Below are 17,765 nucleotides of genomic sequence, written 5' to 3'. Positions count from 1 at the left end.
GGCGGCAATCACAGCAGGCCACCTCCACTCCTAATATACCATCTGGGGATCCTAGACATAGCGCTAAGGCCCGTAAGGCCAGAAAATTGGACACCAGTTAAGTTGGCACTTGTCCAGGGAATAGTTTAGTGATAGGGGCTTGGGCACATATCTGTATAAATATTTTCACATTAAACACCTGTGCACATTGTTACAACCTGCCTCGGTGCTTTGTCAGATGGGTGTGAGGGGTGGGTTGGTCTGGGCTGGCCGCAGGTGGGAAGGGGGGAAATGAGCGGACGTTGGGGGTAGGCTTGGCTCAGGGACCGCAGTTCAACCAGTGCTCATCCCTCACCGCTCCGGTGTCCCACCCCATCCCACGACCTCCCCTCATCGCTGACCCCACCTCCGCCACCCCAGGGGCTTCGGTGGGACCGTGTGATGGATTGGCCAGCTTGCATGCAGGAATCACCCAGTTTGACAGTGGGAAGAGCTACCGTGAGCAGAAGTCAAATGTTATCAAACAATGCAGAGCACCAAAGCTCATCACAGAGCAGGTTGTCATCAACTGTTGCTGCCAACCCAGGGCCTGCACCCGTAGTGTAGCAGGTATGTACCACGGAGGGAGTTGCAGACGGAGGGGAAATGGGTGTGATGGGATGCAGTGTCCATATTCCCACCTAGTCAGTGAACCTGGATGCAATCAGAGCGTGTTGGCCCTTGGATACACGTTGTGCAACCTCCCGTATCTGCCTGGGGCCCATGTCCTGTCCATCCTCCCCTTCCCCCGCATCCTCCTCACAGGACGAGACCTGGCATTCATCCTCCTCCAGCACGTTGCTCCTCTGCTATGCAATGTTTTGGAGGACGCAGCAGGCCGCCATGATGTGGGGCATCCTCCGAGCGGCCCCTGAAGGACCCCTCCAGAGCATTCCAGGCACCCAAACCGCATCTTCAGGATGCCGAAGCACTGCTCAATCTCGCCCCTAGGCACTGCATGGGCGTCGTTGTAGAGGGTCTCCGCTTCAGTCTGTGGCCTCTGGATAGCCACGACCGAAGCGGATAATCTTTGTCGCCCAGGAGCCTTCCCCCAGCTGGAGGGGCACATCAAAGAGGTCGGGAATCATCGGGGTATCGGGCGCAGATGTGCATAATGCGCATCTGATGGTCACACACCAGCTGCACGTTCATCGACTGGAACCCCTTTTGGTTTGTGTAGAGCGGCCGGTCATTTGGAGAATTGAGGTTTGGCATGAAAGCGGTGCCCGCCACGATTTCGGAGTCACAATCAATTCTTTGCCCAATCACGTTTCCCGATTCCGGTGTCAGCCGACGGAGAATCCTGCCTGAGAATTTTTAAATTCATCAGATTATGAGATAATATAGGTCAGCAAGCACATGGGTGATAGGTGAAAAGGATTTGATCCAAGTTCGAATGCAGCTTTTGAGAGTTTAGGATGAATAATGAAAAGTGGTCTTGAAAATTTAAAAGGTTTTAAAATGAGATTGAATTGTCCAGAACCAATTCTTGCTCACCAGGTATCCTGATTCTGTAAACATTCTCAGAATAATTTTGGATGAGCTTCGAACTTGAGGGGTGAAATTCTCTGCCTCATGACGCAGCAAACGCAAACTACGATTGGGTAGAGAATCTGGCAAAATCGAGGTCCACACCCAGCGTAGATCCAGGCGCCATGCTTTGGTTCCTCACTGCTGGCAATAATGAAGTTTGTGCCTGCTTGCGCATGCACTTAAATGTGATTAGCGGGTTGGACGCTGTATGTTCCGCCTTCCATAATGCTGCACTCCACTCATTCAGTAGTCTCGTGGGCGTGAATTACTAGAAGTCTTTACAAATGTGGACTTGGTGCCATGGCTGCAGAGCAGGAGCAGGATACTAAATAACACTGTATATTTACACTTGCTGGGGATGACTGTCCAGGTGGGGAGCAGTAGCAGGTGGTGCCAAGTCCATGGACTTAGGGTGTCCACTATTTATTGGGGTTGCGTAGCTCAGACCGCCATTGCTGCAATCTGTCTTTTAACGCACCCCTTTGACGCGACTTACAGGCGGCTGGCTGCTCACACTCCTGAGTGCTGCTAGTGTCTTTTAAATACTCAGGAGGCCTCTGATTATCTGAGAGCCCACCCAGGCTGCCCTTCTAGGCACCCTGATACTCCAGCTGTATCATCAAGGGCCAAGCTCAATCAGGAGACCATTGGCATTCCTCAGAAGCGCTGCCCCATTGCAGCGGAAGTAAGGGATCAGGGAGCTCACACCAACCAGAGGATACCTGCACCGCAGCCTAATTGATTGCGTAGGTCCGCTTCCTAAAACAAAAAGTGGGAATTAGTATCTTTTGACTATAATGGATGTGTCTACTAGGTTTCCAGAGGCAATTCCGGTACGTAATATTACAGCTAAAAAGATTGTGGAGGAGTTACTTAAATTCTTTACTAGATATGGACTACCCACAGAAATACCCACAGAAATCGGATCAAGGATCAAATTTTAGCTCAAGGTTAGTCAAAGAAGTTATGGATAGCTAAGGAGTAAAACAATTTAAATCAACTGAGTACCATCCAGATCGCAGGGAGCTTTAGAAAGGTGGCATCAGACATTAAAGACAATGTTGAGGGCTTATTGTCAAGATTATCCAGAGGATTGGGATAAAGGAATTCCATTCGTACTATTTGCAATTAGGGATGCATCTAATGAGTCAGCCAAATTCAGTCCTTTTGAACTAGTTCTTGGTCATGAGGGAAGAGGACCCCTTAAATTGATTAAGGAAAAATTGGTGAGGGAGAAATCAGACATTACATTATTGGATTATGTGTCAAATTTTAGGGAATGATTAAATAGAGCAGGTGAATTGGACAGACAACATTTAAAAGTTGCATAAAATATGATGAAACGGGTAGCGGACAAGAAATCCAAAGTTCGTAGTTTTGCCAGTGGAGATAAAGTTGTAATGTTGTTACCAGTGGTAGGTGAACCTTTAAAAGAAAGGTTTTGTGGACCTTTTCAGATTGAAAGGAAATTAAGTGAGATAGAAGGAAAACTCACCGAGTGTGTCATGTGAGTATGCTTAAACTGTAGTTTGAAAGGGAAGGAGAGACAAAGGAGGAGGTTTTAATGATTCTAACTCAAAGTGACAAACCAAATCCAGATGGCTGTGAATTTGACATACCTCAAATTAAATTGGAAAATTAAGATGTTCTTAAAAATTGGGATAAATTGTTGAGTTACCTTCCAGAGTAAAAACGGACTGACCTGAAAGAGCTATTGATATCACATGGGCATATTTGTGGAGATAAATTGGGAAGTACTAAAATGGCTATACATGATGTAGATGTGGGAAAGGCTGTTCTAATCAAACAACATCCATAAAGACTTAACCCTGTAAAATTGGCACAGGTTAACAAAGAGATTGAGAGAATGCTTAAAAATGGCATAATTTTTGAAGTGGGTTGCAGCCAATGGAGCTCACCCATAGTGATCGTACCTAAGCCAGATGGTACCCAACGGTTGTGTGTGGACTATAGAAAGGTTAATACAGTTACAAGAACGGACTCCTATCCTACATTTGGAGGATTGCATTGGGAAAGTGGGACAATCAGCTTTTATTTCCAAACTAGATTTACTTAAAGGTTACTGTCAGGTACCTTTATCCGAAAGGGCGAAGGAGACTTCAGCTTTTGTGACTCCAGATGGTATATACAAATTCAAAGTTATTCCAGTTGGCATGAAAAACACCCCAGCCACATTTCAGCGGTTGACTAACAAAGTCGTTTCAGGATTGCCCAATTGTGCTGTATACATCGACGATCTGGTAATTTTCAGCCAGACATGGAAAGAACATTTAAAACATCTGATTGAGTTATTCGATCGACTTCAGGAGGCGGATTTGGTGATAAACCTAGACAAAAGTGAATTTGGAAAAGTCCAAGTCACTTTCCTTGAGGAGTTTCCGAATACCCTCAAGACGAAGGGAAATCATGTGATTTCTTGGTATGAGTGGATTTGATTGAACATTTGTGCAAACGTTTTGTAGCGTGGTTGCTCCACTGATGGACTTGCTGAAGCAATGTCGAAAATTTCAGTGGACAGCGGACTTTTAACAGGCATTTGACGGCCTGAAAGCTGTGATAACCAATGCTCCTGTGTTGGAGGATTGTAAGGGATTCTGTGATCAGATTGAACTAAATTATCTGACTTTAATGAGAAACACCGAGGGGTAGTGAAATGGACAGATCGTGCAGAGATCTTCTTGTTCAAGTGTGTGTTTTTTTTTTAAACAAGAAAATATATTTACTGTGTGCATTTCTTAAAGGATAGTGAAAAGGTGAAAAATGAAACAATCTTGAAGTTGATGGTTTATTTTCTTTTCTTGAGGGGAGGTGTCATGTGAGAGTACCTTTAAGAAATGGATGTTTACTACTGCAGTGATGTCAGAAAGTGGGTGGAGCTGGGTTGTCTGTCAGCTGTTTACTTTTGTTTTAGGCTGTTTGCTGCAGGGTGTGTTTTAGTTTCGTTTCAGTGTTGGAGCTGAAGCCAGACCAAGCAGGTGTACTGCTGTTCTCTCTGTCATGAAAAGACTATATCTTGATAATTTGGTGAATTCAGAATTATAAATGTTCTCAGTCGTTAATGTAAACCTAATGTGCTTCTGTTGAATGGTGTTTCTTCTGTCTTCTGGATGTTGTTTGGGAAGCTTAAAGGATTACTTAGTGTTGTATTCTTTGGGGGTTGTATTTGAATTGATGGTTCCTAAGATGTTCACTGTATGTTTTAAAAAGGTTAACTTGAGTTCACAGAATAAACATTGTTTCGCTTTAAAAATTACTTTCCCATTTCTGCTGTACCGTGTGCCGTGTGCTCGCCATATCACAATCTATTAAAAGTTGTGGGTCAGGTGAACTCCACGATACACTGGGGTTCTCTATATCCTGGCCAATAACACGGGACCCTGGTGCTGTGAAGCAACAGTGCTAACCACTGTGCTACCGTGCCGCCCCATATACATGTGCACATCAATGTGTACAGTTATCAGTGCACATAATTATCGGTAGGACCTCCGACCAGCAGGTGGCGTTAGAGATCTATCACATGACTCGAGACACTCGCCATTTGGTGATAAGTCATACAAGAAGATAGTCGCGCTGAGAGTAACTCCAGAAGAATTTACTGAATTCATTTAGTAGCCATCGTCTGTATTATAGTTCAGTATTTATCTTTTCCACTTGCTTGTGAATCAATCAGCTTCATCCTTAAACAACTATATATCCTCTATACTACTGGGCGGCTAATATAGCCAGGGTTGGGAAATGGGTATTGGGGGAGGGGTCGACGTGGGAACGGTTAGAGGCGGCGTTATTCAAAGGCACCAGCCTAGGGGCACCTCTGCCGTTCTCGCCGATGTCCGGTGGTGGCGGCGGCACTAAGGATCTTGGGTCAGTGGAGAAGGCACAGGGAGGTGGAAGGAGCCTCAGTTTTGACCCCGATACGCAACAATCACAGATTTGTTCCGGGCAAGATATACGGAGGGTTTCAAAGCTGGCATCGGGCAGGTCTTAAAAGGATGGGGGGGCCTGTTCATTGACGGGACTTTTCCCAGCTTGAAAGCGGTGGAGGAGAAATTTACTCTGCACCCTGGAAATGCCTTCAGGTCCGCGCCTTTCTAAAATAATAGGTGGTGACATTTCCGTTGCTACCCCCGCGTAGGATACAGGATAGGGTGGTCTCTGGCACCTGGGCAGGGGAGGGGAAGGTGTCGGACATCTACCAAGAACTACAGGAGATGGAGGAAGCCCCAGCGTGAAACTCAAGGGCAAGTGGGAGGAGGAGCTAGGGGAGGAGCTGGATGCGGGCTTGTGGGCTGAGGCCCTAAGCAGGGTTAATTCCTCCTCATCATGTGCCAGGCTTAGCTTAATTCAGTTTAAGGTGGTCCATCAGGCACAGATGATGGCAGCGAGAATGAGCAAGTTCTTTGGGGTTGAGGATAGATGTGTGAGGTGTGCGGGAAGCCCAGCGAACTATGTCCATATGTTTTGGGCATATCCGGCTCTCAAAGGATTCTGGCAGGGATTCGCTAAGGCAATGTCCAAGATCCTAAACACGCGGGTGGTGCCGAGTCCAGAGATAGCGATCATTGGTATGTCAGATGATCCGGGAGTTCAGGAAGCGAAAGAGGCCGAGGTTTTGGCCTTTGCCTCCCTGGTAGACCAGAGACGGATCCTTTTAATGTGGAGAGGTTCGAAGCCCCCTTTGTGTGGAGACCTGGGTTGGTGACATGGCTGGGTTTCTCAGTCTTGAGAAAATAAAGTTTTTTCCTTGAGAGGGTCCATGATGGGGTTCTCTCAGAGGTGGCAGCCGTTCTTCGACTTTCTAGGAGAGCATTAAGATGTCAGCAGCAGCAATCCGGGGGAGGGGGGGAGAATGTTCACTTCCTGCATATTCTTTTGTTTTATATAATGTTAACGTTCACTTTGTTTTGTTAAATGTTGTTAATGGTTATGTAAAAATTTTGTTTCAATAAAATTCTGAATAAAAATAATTAAAAATAAAACTATACATCCTGTGTACATCATTACAACGGTTATATCACAGAAGGCAACAAGTGGGACCTGGCCTCTAGCCCTGTACGAAGTTGGAAGCCTGTATGCCAAGGGTACTGTCTTCTTCCCTGATACACAAACATTTGGTAGGTGGAGTATAATGTATGAAAATGTGTAGTTTTCTGCTTTGTTTGGAACAAAGGAAACGCATATTATTTGAATGGAGAAAGACCACAGAATCCTGCAGTTCAGAGGGATCTGAGTGTTCTTGTACACGAATCACAATGTTTAGCATGTCGGTGCAGCAGGTAAATCGAACGTCAAATAGAATGTTGGCCTTTAATAAGGGGTTGGAGTACAAAAGTAGGGTAGTTTTACTACAACTGTATAGGGCATTGGTAAGACCATACCTAAATACTGTGTACAGTTTCATTGAATCATAGAATTCCTACAGAAGGATGCCATTCGGCACTTCGAGTTGACACCGACCCTCTGAACGAGCACCTTATCGAGGCCCGCTCCGCTGCCCTATCCCTGTAACTCCATAACACACCTAACCTTTGGATGCTGAGGGACAATTTAGAATGGTCAATCTATCTAACCTGCTGTGACAAATGCAGGATTTTAGATGTATTGGATTTTAAATATTTGGCAATTTAAGGATTTGAGAGTGTTTGACTGCAGTAATCATGTTTTGAAAAGAATCTTGATTTGCAGAAAACTTTCAGGAGCTAGAAGTGAAATTAACCAGAGTAAAAAAAAGCCTGAGCTACTGCACTGTTGTTTGACTAGGGTGAGCCCCTGGGGAGTTAATAATAATAATAACCTTTATTGTTGTCACAGGTAGGCTTACGTTAACACTGCAATGAAGTTGCAGTGAAAATCCCCTAGTCGCCACACTCTGGTGCCTGTTCACGTACACTGAGGGAGAATTCAGAATGTCCAATGCACCTAACATGTCTATTGGAACTTGTGGGAGGAAACCGGAGCACCCGGAGGAAACGCACGCAGACATGGGGAGAACGTGCAGACTCCGCACAGACAGTGACCCAAGCCGGAAATCGAATCCGGGTCACTGATGCTGTGAAGCAACTCTGCTAACCACTGTGCTACCGTGTCACCCACTGTGCTATTGTGCCACCCCCACTGTGCTGTTGGCACCCCATCCATCAGTCCCTCCACCACATAGCACAATGGCAGCAATGTACACTATTTACAAGAGGAACTGCAGGAATTAATCAAAGCTACTTCGACAGCATCTTCCAAACCTGAAACTTCTACCACCAATTTCCTCCTCACCACATTCCGTAACAGTTGTATTCCCTTTGGCTCCTAAACAACAATGTACATACAGCAAGCTATTGTTTTGGTGCAATAGAACAGAAAACGCTGGGCGTGAAACGTTGGGCGCAATTTACCAGCCTGGTTGCGCCCGACCTGGTTACGTGATGAGACCACTGAATGTCCGAAAGTCCTCTCACATGATTCTCGATGCTCAAGGCATCTCGTGAGATTCAATAGAACCTCGTGAGGTTCACGATCTGGATCTTACCATCGCTGGGCAAGATCCAGATATGCATACTTAAATAAACCATTAAGCTCATTTGCGCTTGATTCTCCTAGATCCGCCCAGAACCTAACAGCCGCGCCTGGGTGAACTTGCCAGGATGCCATTTGGCACTGGTTTCCCCAAACATGGACCGGGCATCACGGCACCTGGGGAGGTGGTCTCCCAAACCATTAAATACGCTCCAGATGGTTGGACTCTGGGCCGGGTGGCATCCTGGCACTCCTGCTGGAACCTGGGCATCTTGGAACTGACACCTTGGCACAGACATCCAGGCACCCTGATAGTGCCAGCCTGGCACTGCCAGGGTATCCCGGTGGCACTACCAGTCTGGCAGATGCACTGCCACGGTGTTAGGCTGGCTGTGCCAAGGTTCCTGAATGCCACATTGCCCTTGCCAGGGGACAGGGTGAGAGGTGCGGTGAGGAGGGGGCTCGAGGACCCAGGAAGAGTTAAGTCGGGTGCAGTGGGGTGGTCCGGAGGTGGCAGTGGGCTCCCTGAGTGGGGGGGGGGGGGGGGGGGGGGGCAGGTGATAAGTTTGATATGGCAGGTTTGGGTTTCGGGTGCTGTGGGAGGTGTGGGGGAGAGCTGTTCTGCTGACAGGGGAGGAACTGTTGCTATGGGACAAACGGGAGGTCAAGGATGGCGGATGCCCGAGGGCGGGCCCGAGGATGCGAGGGACGCGAGCTGGCGGCTGGCCTAAGAATGACGATGGCTAATTGGCAGGGGAGGGGGGGCGGGTAACCCCCAACTAGGCAGAGTACTTGGAACGTCAGAGGGCTAAATGGGCTGGTTAAAAGGGCTCGCGTGTTCGCGCATCTGAGAGGATTGAAGGCCGATGTGGCAATGTTACAAGAGACACACCTAAAGGTTATAGACCAGATTGAGGAAGGGGTGGACCGGGTAGGTGTATCATTCAGGGCTGGACTCTTAAGACCAGGGGGGTCGCGATCCTGATTAACAAATGGGTGGCATTTGAGGAAGGAAGAATTATGTCAGACGCAGGGAGGAGGGGGGGGGGTGGGGGGGGGGGGGGGGGGGGGTGGGCAGGTACATTATGGTGAGTGGGAATCTTGAGGACATGCGGGTGGTACTTGTGAATGTATATGCACCAAACTGGGATGTTGTAGAATTTATGAAGCATGTGTTAGGTAAGATCCCGGACCTAGAGCCACACAATTGGATCATGCGGGGAGATTTCAATAGTCATTGGTCCAGGATTGGACCGGTCAAAATCTAGGACAGGGAGGGTGTCAGCCGTAGCGAAGGAATTAAAGGGGTTTATGGAGCAGATGGGGGGAGTAAACCCATGGAGGTTCGCACGGCTAAGAGTGAAGGAGTTTTCTTTTTCCTCTCATGTGCACAAAGTATATCCTCGGATCAACTTTTTTATCCTGAGCACTTAATTTTGATACGGGCCCACTGGGAAAAGGTGGAATGAGCAGAAAGGGGTCGGTTCGTTGGGGAGATACTCCAGATGGATAGGAGATATTCGGAAGCCACAGATGCAGGGCTACTGAAGAAGTTGGGGAGGCTACAGATGGAGTTTGGGCTGTTATCTACATGGAAGGAAGTGGAACAACTGAGGAAGGCAAGGGGAGCGGTGTATGAGTATGGGAAAAAGGGCAGTAGAATGCTAGCACACCAGCTGAGGAATAGGGAGGCGGCCAGGGAGATAGGGAGAGTAGAGAACAGTGGTGGGAATGTGAACCTGGACCCAGTGGGGGTGAATGTGGTGTTTAAGGACTTTTATAGCAAGTTATATGTGTCGGAACCCGCGGCTGGGGTGGAGGGGATGAGGCAGTTCTTGGATCAGCTGAGGTTCTCTAGGGTGGAGGAAGAACTCGTGGAAGGGCTGGGAGCCCCAATTGTAATTGAGGAAATAATGGAGGAGCTGGAGGTCATGCAGCAAGGCCCTGGGGCAGGATGGCTACCCGGTGTAATTCTACAAGACGTTCTCAGAGATATTGGGTCCACTGCTGGTAAGGACATTTAATGAGGCAAGGGAGAGGGGAGTCCTTGCCCCAACAGTGTCGCAGGCCTCGATCTCATTGATTCTGAAGTGGATGAAGGACCCTGAGCAATGAGGGTCAAGCAGGCGATCTCCCTATTGAATGTTGTCATGTGAGAGTACTTTTAAGAAATGGGTGTTTATAAATGGGTGTGTCTATAAATATCTGTAGTGAAAGTACCTTTATGAAATGGGTGTTTATTACTGCAGTGATGTCGGAGAGTGGGTGGAGCTGGGCTGTCTGTCAGCTTTTTACTTTTGTTTTAGGTTGTTTGCTGCAGAGTGTGTTTTAGTTTCGTTTTCAGAGCTGGATAGCTGCAGTCACAGCCAGCAGGGATATCAGTCTCTCTCTGTACTCTAAAAACTGTAAATCGATTCGTTGGTGATTTAAAACTAAAAACTGCTCTCAGTAGTGACTTTAACCTGATGTGCTTCTGTTAAAAAATATTTGTTACGCCTTATGGATGTTAATAGGACAGCTTAAGGATTACTTAGTGTTGTATTCTTTGGGGGTTGTGTTTGAATTAATGGTTGTTCAGATGTTCAATGTATGTTTTAAAAAGGTTAACTTAATTTCATAGAATAAACATTGTTTTGCTTTAAAAATACTTTTGCATTTTTGCTGTGCCACACCTGTATTGTGGGTCATATGCTCCCCATACCACAATCTATTAAAAGTTGTGGGCCAGGTGAACTCCTTGATACACTTTGGTGTTCTCTAAACCCGGGGCCATAACAATGTGGACGCCAAACTGCTGGCTAAGATTTTGGCCACAAGGATAGAGGACTGTGTCCCGGGGTGATAGGGGAAGACCAGATGGGGTGTGTGAAGGGCAGGCAACTCACAGCCAATGTTTGAAGGCTCTTAAAAGTTATCATGATGCCCTCAGTGGGGGGGGGGGGGGGGGGGAGATGGAGGTGGTGGTTGCGATGGATGCGGAAATGCTGATTGGGTGGAGTGGAATTATTTGTGGGAGGTATTAGGAAGGTTCGGGTTTGGGCAGGGCTTCATTGATTGGGTGCGGTTGCTGTATCAGGCACCAGTAGCAAGTGTGCGTACGAATCGCTGATGTCGAGTTATTTTAAACTGCACCGAGGGACAAGGCAAGGATGTCCCCTCTCCCTGCTGTTGTTTGCTCTGGCCACAGAGCCATTGGCGATGGCATTAAGAGATTCCAGGAACTGGAAAGGGCTGGTCCGGGGGGAGGGTGGAACATCGGGTCTCGCTTTACGCGGATGACCTGCTCTTGTACATTTCGGACCCGTTAGAGGGGATTGGGGAGATTATGTGGATATTCGGGGATTTTGACAGGTTTTCGGACTATAAATTAAATGTGGGGAAAAGCGAGATGTTCGCGATCCAGGCAAGGGGGCAGGAGAGGAGACTGGGAGAGCTACCGTTTAGAATGGTAGGAAGGAACTTTCGTTATCTGGGAATTCAGGTGGCACGGGAGTGGGAGACATTGCACAGGTTAAACTTGTCCCGGCTTGTAGAACAAATGAATGACGTCTTTCGGAGACGACACATGCTCCCACTGTCCCTGGCAGGGAGGGTACAGACCGTGAAATGGTGGTCCTCCCTAGATTTCCGTTTGTCTTTCAGTGCCTCCCCATCTTTATCCAGAGGGCCATGTCTAAACGGGTGAATAAGGTTATTTCGGACTTTGTGTGGGCGGGTAAAACCACGTGCGTGAGGAAAGTGTTGTTGGAGCGCAGTCAGGGGGGGGGGGGGGGGGGGGGGGGGGGGGGGTGGTTGGCGCAGCCGAACTTCTGTAACTACTACTGGGTGGCTAATATAGCCATGATTAGGAAGTGGGTCGTGGGGGAGTCGATGTGGGAGCGAGTAGAGGCAGCATCGTGTAAGAACACAAGTTTGGGGGCACTGATAACAGCACCTCTGCCATTCTCGCTGGCCCAATACTCCACAAGTCCAGTGGTGGTGGCAGCTCTGAGATGCTGGGAGCAGTGGAGGAGATATAGGAGAGCGGAGGGAGCATCGATCTGATTTACAGCAGCCATTGGTTTGTACCGGGAAGATTGGATGGAGGGTTTCGGAGATGGCAGAGAGAGGGAATTGAGAGGATGAGAGATCTGTTTATAGATGGGGGCTTCCCTAGCTTGACGGATTTGGAGGAGAAATTTGAACTGCCAGCAGGGATTGAGTTTAGATAGCTGCAGGTACGGGATTTTCTGAGAAGGCAGGTTCAGACCTTCCCGCTCCTGCCACCACGGGGGATACAGGACAGGGTCTTTTCCAGAACATGGGTGGGAGAAAGGGAAGTATCAGATATCTACGAAGAACTTATGGAGCCGGAGGAAACTCAGATAGAGGAACTAAAGGGCAAGTGGGAAGATGAGCTTGGGGGAGAGATAGAGGTGGGTCTGTGGGCGGATGCCTTCAGAAGGGTTAACACATCCTCATCATGTGCCAGGCTTAGTCTGGCACAATTTAAGGTAGTCCACTAGGCACACATGACGGTGGCCCGGATGAGCAAGTTTTTTGGGATAGAGGACAGATGTGCGAGGTGCGCGGGACGTCCAGCAAATCATATCCACATGTTTTGGGCATGCCCAAAGCATAGAGGGTTTTGGCAGGGTTTTGTTAAGGCTATGTCCACGGTACTTAAAACACGGGTGGTGACGTGTCCAGAGGTGGCGATCTTTGGAGTGTCTGAAGAGCCGGGAGTTCAGGGGGCGAGAGAGGCTGACGTTTTGGCCTTTGCCTTCCTGGTAGTCCGGAGACGGATTCTGTTAATGTGGAGGGACTCGAAGCCCTGGAAATTAGTGACCTGGATTAGTGACATGGCTGGGTTTCTCAGTCTCAAGAAAATAAACTTCACCCTAAGAGGGTCAATGTTAGGGTTCGTCCGGAGGTGACAGCCGTTCGTCTACTTTCTCGGAGAAAATTAAAATGTCAGGAGAGGCAGAAATCTAGAGGGGGGGAGGGGGGTTAGGCTATTGTTTCATTGTTAGGGGTGTGAAGAATGTGATAGGGATGGAAATGTTTTATGTACCCTGTTATGTTGCTGTTATCATTATTATAAAAACTACAAATACCCTAATAATAAATACCCTAATAACATGTTATTTTTTTTTTAAAGAATGTAAATATGTTAAAATGTTAAAATTATAAATGCCTCAATAAAATGTTTCCTAAAACAAAAAGATTTAAAACAGCAATTTAACAATATTTAAGTAGTTTAGCTGAAACATTCAGTGCCAGGATATTCAAGTTTGACTGCATCATCAAGCAGTTTAATCAATTGAATCCAGAATTTTTTGACTCCCAATTCCAACTTATTTTTCATTGTTTTTCATTGAAATTTGAAAGTCTGAAGGTCGATGGTTTACTATACTTATAATAATGTTAGCAAAAATATAAGCTAAAATATAATGTTAACAGCTATAATGGGCAATTGTTTAACAAACTCACATGACATGCCCCAATTGGTGATTTAATACAGGGGTTAACCCACTAAAAATATCTTAAGTTACCAGTGTGATCATTTTTTGCAATAATTCTCATGTTATTTATAAGCCTGCTGAACTCTTCAATTAGATTTCTGCCAGTAACTTTGTCAACTGACTTCATTTACATTTTTAGCGTGCCAAGATTGGTGAAATGATTGTTTCACTTCAAAGTAATATTTATTTGTATGAAATAAAATTGCTTGACACAGCTGATTATTTTGATGATTATCTGTTTTATGATCTGTAATTGGGCATTCAATAATTTAAATGCAAATGCCGCTCAGCATTTGGTTACACATCAATGGATGTATTGATTTTGATTAGTTTTCAGATGAATTAACACGTGTACTTTAATCTTATTGTATTTCTTGTTTTTTCATTCCTTTTTCATCTATTGATTTCTGTAGTGAGCATGCCCACTAATGAAACTGAATCTGTGAACCATGAGAATGTGGCTGGTACAGAATTAGAAGATTTGACCTGCTGTGCTCGAGTTGGGTAAGCCTCTTTTTTTATTCTTTCAGAACTGGGTGTTGCTGCTTAGGCCAGCATTTACTTCCCACCACTAAATGGTCCTGAGAAGGTGGTAGTGAGCTGCCTTCTTTCATTTTTTTCATTTGATTTCCTGCACTTCATGTGGTGTAGGTACACCCACAGTGCTGTTAGGAAGGGAGAGCCAGGATTTTGAGCCAACAACAATGAAGGAACGATAATATAGTTCCAAGGCAGGATGGCATGTGTCTTGGAGGAACTTACAGAAGGTGGTGTTTCTATGCATTTGCTGCTCTTGTCCTTCTTGGTGGTAGAGGCCACAACTATGGAAGACGAATTGCATCTTGTGAATGGTACACACTGCTACCACGATGCGTCGTTGGTGGAGGGAGTGAATGTATGAATTTTATTGAGGTGAATATCTGTCTGACAAAGGAAGAAGCTGGAGCCAGTCTGTCTCCAAAATAGGTTTATTCACATAACTCAGTATAACATAATGCTGACAACATTTCCCTTCCACATAGCTCCCCCACTCAGGTGGAAACCACTTTTTAGAATTAGAATTAGAACAGTACAGCACAGAACAGGCCCTTCGGCCCTCAATGTTGTGCCGAGCAATGATCACCCTACCCAAGCCCACGTATCCACCCTAAACCAGTAACCCAACAACCCCCATTAACATTATTTTTTAGGACACTAAGGGAAATTTAGCCTGGCCAATCCACCTAACCCGCACATCTTTGGACTGTGGGAGGAAACCGGAGCACCCGGAGGAAACCCACGCACACACGGAGAGGACGTGCAGACTCCGCACAGACAGTGCCCCAGCCGGGAATCGAACCTGGGACCCTGCAGCTGTGAAGCATTGATGCTAACCACCATGCTACCATGCTGCCCATATGTGCCCCTTCTTATATATGTGCCCCAACTTTTTCCCAATTAGTATCAGCGGCTCTTAATCACATCTAGAGCATGCACTCAATTGCCACAGCATTTGCAACGCTTAACAGATTCCCTTCTTTCTTAACAGAAAAAAACAACAAATACATATTTACAGACAAGATTTTTTAAGTATTTAAAATATTCAGGAATATTAATTACTCCATCCCTTGGAGATCTATTTAAGCTCAACTTTGACCGTTTGTTGGAACGTATAAAGCAGGACTTAGCCCATTGTTCTAACTTTAGCTTTTTTAGCTGGTCGTATAAATTCTACAAAGTTGAATATTTCGCCAAAATTTCGATACTCATTTCAGTGCATTCCATTATTCCAGTTGACCAATTAATTTATTCCTTTATTTGAAACAAGAAAACACCCAGAATTCGTGGAGTTTTTCTACAAAGACCCCAAGCATTTAGGTTATTTGGAAGTACCAAATTTTCAGTTTTACTATTGGTCTGCTCATATCCATAATATTTCTTTCTGGCTCCATTCTGACCTGGCTAGTTTAACGTGGAGGCAATTTCAACCTCCTGTCAATCCACATCTCTGTCTGCTCTGTTGTGCTCCTCCATTCTTTTTTAATCAGTCACCTTTCTTCAAACCCTGTCATTAGACATTAAAAATTTGGATCCAGTTCAGAACATACTTTTGCTGCTCCATTGATGCAAAGCATTTATTTCCACCTTCATTAGGAGATACTGCCTTTAAGGTCTGGCACACAAGAGCACCGAAACCCTTGCTAACTTGTATATTGATACGATTTTTTGCTTCTTTTGACTCTCTCTCTTGGAAGAATGATCTGACCAGGACTCACTTCTTTCACGACATACAAAGTCAGAGATTTTGCATGCGACCGCTTTGCACCCCGCATGGATCGGGTTGCGCCGGGTAAATAGTGGGAAAGGGTCAAATCAAAATTTGTGCTGAGCATGAACCATTTTGCAATTCACTCGGTCCGCTCCAGATGGCGAGTTCCGGATCTCGCCCAAAACAGCCGAATATCATTCACCTTAATTTGCATGCATTTCAATCTCATGAACAATTAAAAAACAATTTTTTAAGTACCCAGTCCTTTTTTTTCCAATTAAGTGACAATTTAGCATGCCCAATCCACTACCCTTCACATCTTTAGGTGGTGGGGGCGTGACCCACGCAGACATGGGGAAAATGTGCAAACTCCACATGAGCAGTGACCCAGACCTGGAATTGAACCAAAGTCCTTGGCGGCATGAGGCAACAATGCTGACCACTGCACCATCATGTTGTCCCATCATTAGCAAAATTGAAGTTGACTGCACATGCCTCCTGGGAATTACCCGACTCCCCAGCAGGAAATCACACGGGCGTTGTTTAGTACTCCTAGTACTAGCAATAGCTACTGAGGTGAAGTGAGGAGGTGAGTAGCCTTTTCCATTTTCTGGCATGCAGCTCAAGGGCACCGGAGCTACAGCTCCAGTGCTCAGAGGGAAGGGGGGGGATATACACCCCTCAGAGGGTTTCGGCTTGGTCGAGGTGTCTAAAGCGTTGCGGTTCAGGTCAGGGCTTGGTCATGGTGGGGGGGCTAAAGTGCTCCAGGTCAGGGGTCGCCCCGGGGACAGGTCAGGGCGGGTCTGGGGTGAGGGGCTTTGCGTCTGTGAGGCTTTCAAGCCATCTTTAAATATTCTGGAGACGCATTAAAGGGCCAACCACAGCTGCAGCCTGCCTGCCCTACCAAACTTCCAGGACAGAGCCACGATGAAGCTTCTCTCCTGAAAATCAATTTTACTCCCTTTGAATGTGGGCAGTCTCTCACTTCACAGCTGAAGGCTATTTCAAATGAGGAACAGCCTTGTTAGTTGAGAGCACATCAGACTCCTCAACTCTTAAGTGCTAGAATGCACAGGTGCATGTCTCAGAGGATGATTAGTGCATTGCATGTCCAGCAACCTTTGTTGCTTGCACAGCATGGGCGGAATTCTCCGCTCCCGCGATAAATCGGGAAGGCCGACGTGAACTCGGCCGAGTTTCACGACGGCCTTGGAGGCTGCTCGTCTCACCTTATTCACCCCCACCCAGGGGGCTAGGGGCGGCGCTCCGTAACTCTCGGCCGCCGGGCGTCAAGGCTGCACACCGAGAATGACGCGATGGTGGTGCCTAAGTGACGTCAGCCGCGCATGCGCAGGTTGGCCGTCACGACGGCTGACGGCACAAACCTGCGCATGCGCGGTTGCCGTCTTCCCCTCTGCTGCCCCGCAAGACGTGACGGCTTGATCTTGCGGGGCGGCGGAGGGGAAAGAGTGCATCGCTTTGAGACGCCGGCCGACGATCGGTGGGCACCGATCGCGGGCCAGTCCCCTCCCGAGCACGGCCGTGGTGCTCACTCTCCTCTCCGCCCCCCACAAGCTTCAAACGAGCATTTGGCGCCCATGTTCACGACGGCAGTGACCAGGTGTGGTTGCCGCCGTCGTGAACCGGTCACGAACGTCAGGCCGCTCGGCCCATCCGGGCCGGAGAATCGCCGGTTGCTGTCACCAATCAGGATCCTCTCGTGGCCAAAGAGTAAGTGCCTGGATGATTGGAAGGCAGCTGAGTGTAGCCTCTCTGATGTTGCTGGCAGATCTGGTCTGGGGGTCCTAATCTGGCTGGAGGTTAGTGTGCAGAGCAAGGGTTGGCAATTGTAAGGGTGGAGAAGGGTTGGGGATTTGAGGGTCACAGGATAGAATTGTCAGTTTCTCACCTTCTCGAATTCCTCCCAGATGAAACTA

At 47.2% G+C, this 17,765-nt stretch overlaps 1 protein-coding gene across 4 annotated transcripts in view; it reads left to right on the top strand.

The window, feature by feature from the left end:
- cacna1c (calcium channel, voltage-dependent, L type, alpha 1C subunit) overlaps window positions 1-17,765 on the top strand; it is a 1,225,933-nt gene that overhangs the window by 475,839 nt on the left and 732,329 nt on the right. For all 4 annotated transcript variants that reach the window (XM_038780480.1, XM_038780479.1, XM_038780478.1 and 1 more), the window contains exon 10: window positions 13,994-14,084. In XM_038780480.1, the coding sequence (XP_038636408.1) occupies window positions 13,994-14,084 (91 nt within the window). The remainder of the gene's footprint in view (window positions 1-13,993; window positions 14,085-17,765) is intronic.

This window comes from Scyliorhinus canicula, chromosome 20 (genome assembly GCF_902713615.1).
Source record: "Scyliorhinus canicula chromosome 20, sScyCan1.1, whole genome shotgun sequence".
Classification (NCBI taxonomy): domain Eukaryota; kingdom Metazoa; phylum Chordata; class Chondrichthyes; order Carcharhiniformes; family Scyliorhinidae; genus Scyliorhinus; species Scyliorhinus canicula.
The sequence above is the reverse complement of the archived record's forward strand: the minus strand, read 5'-3'. Positions and strand labels throughout refer to the sequence as shown.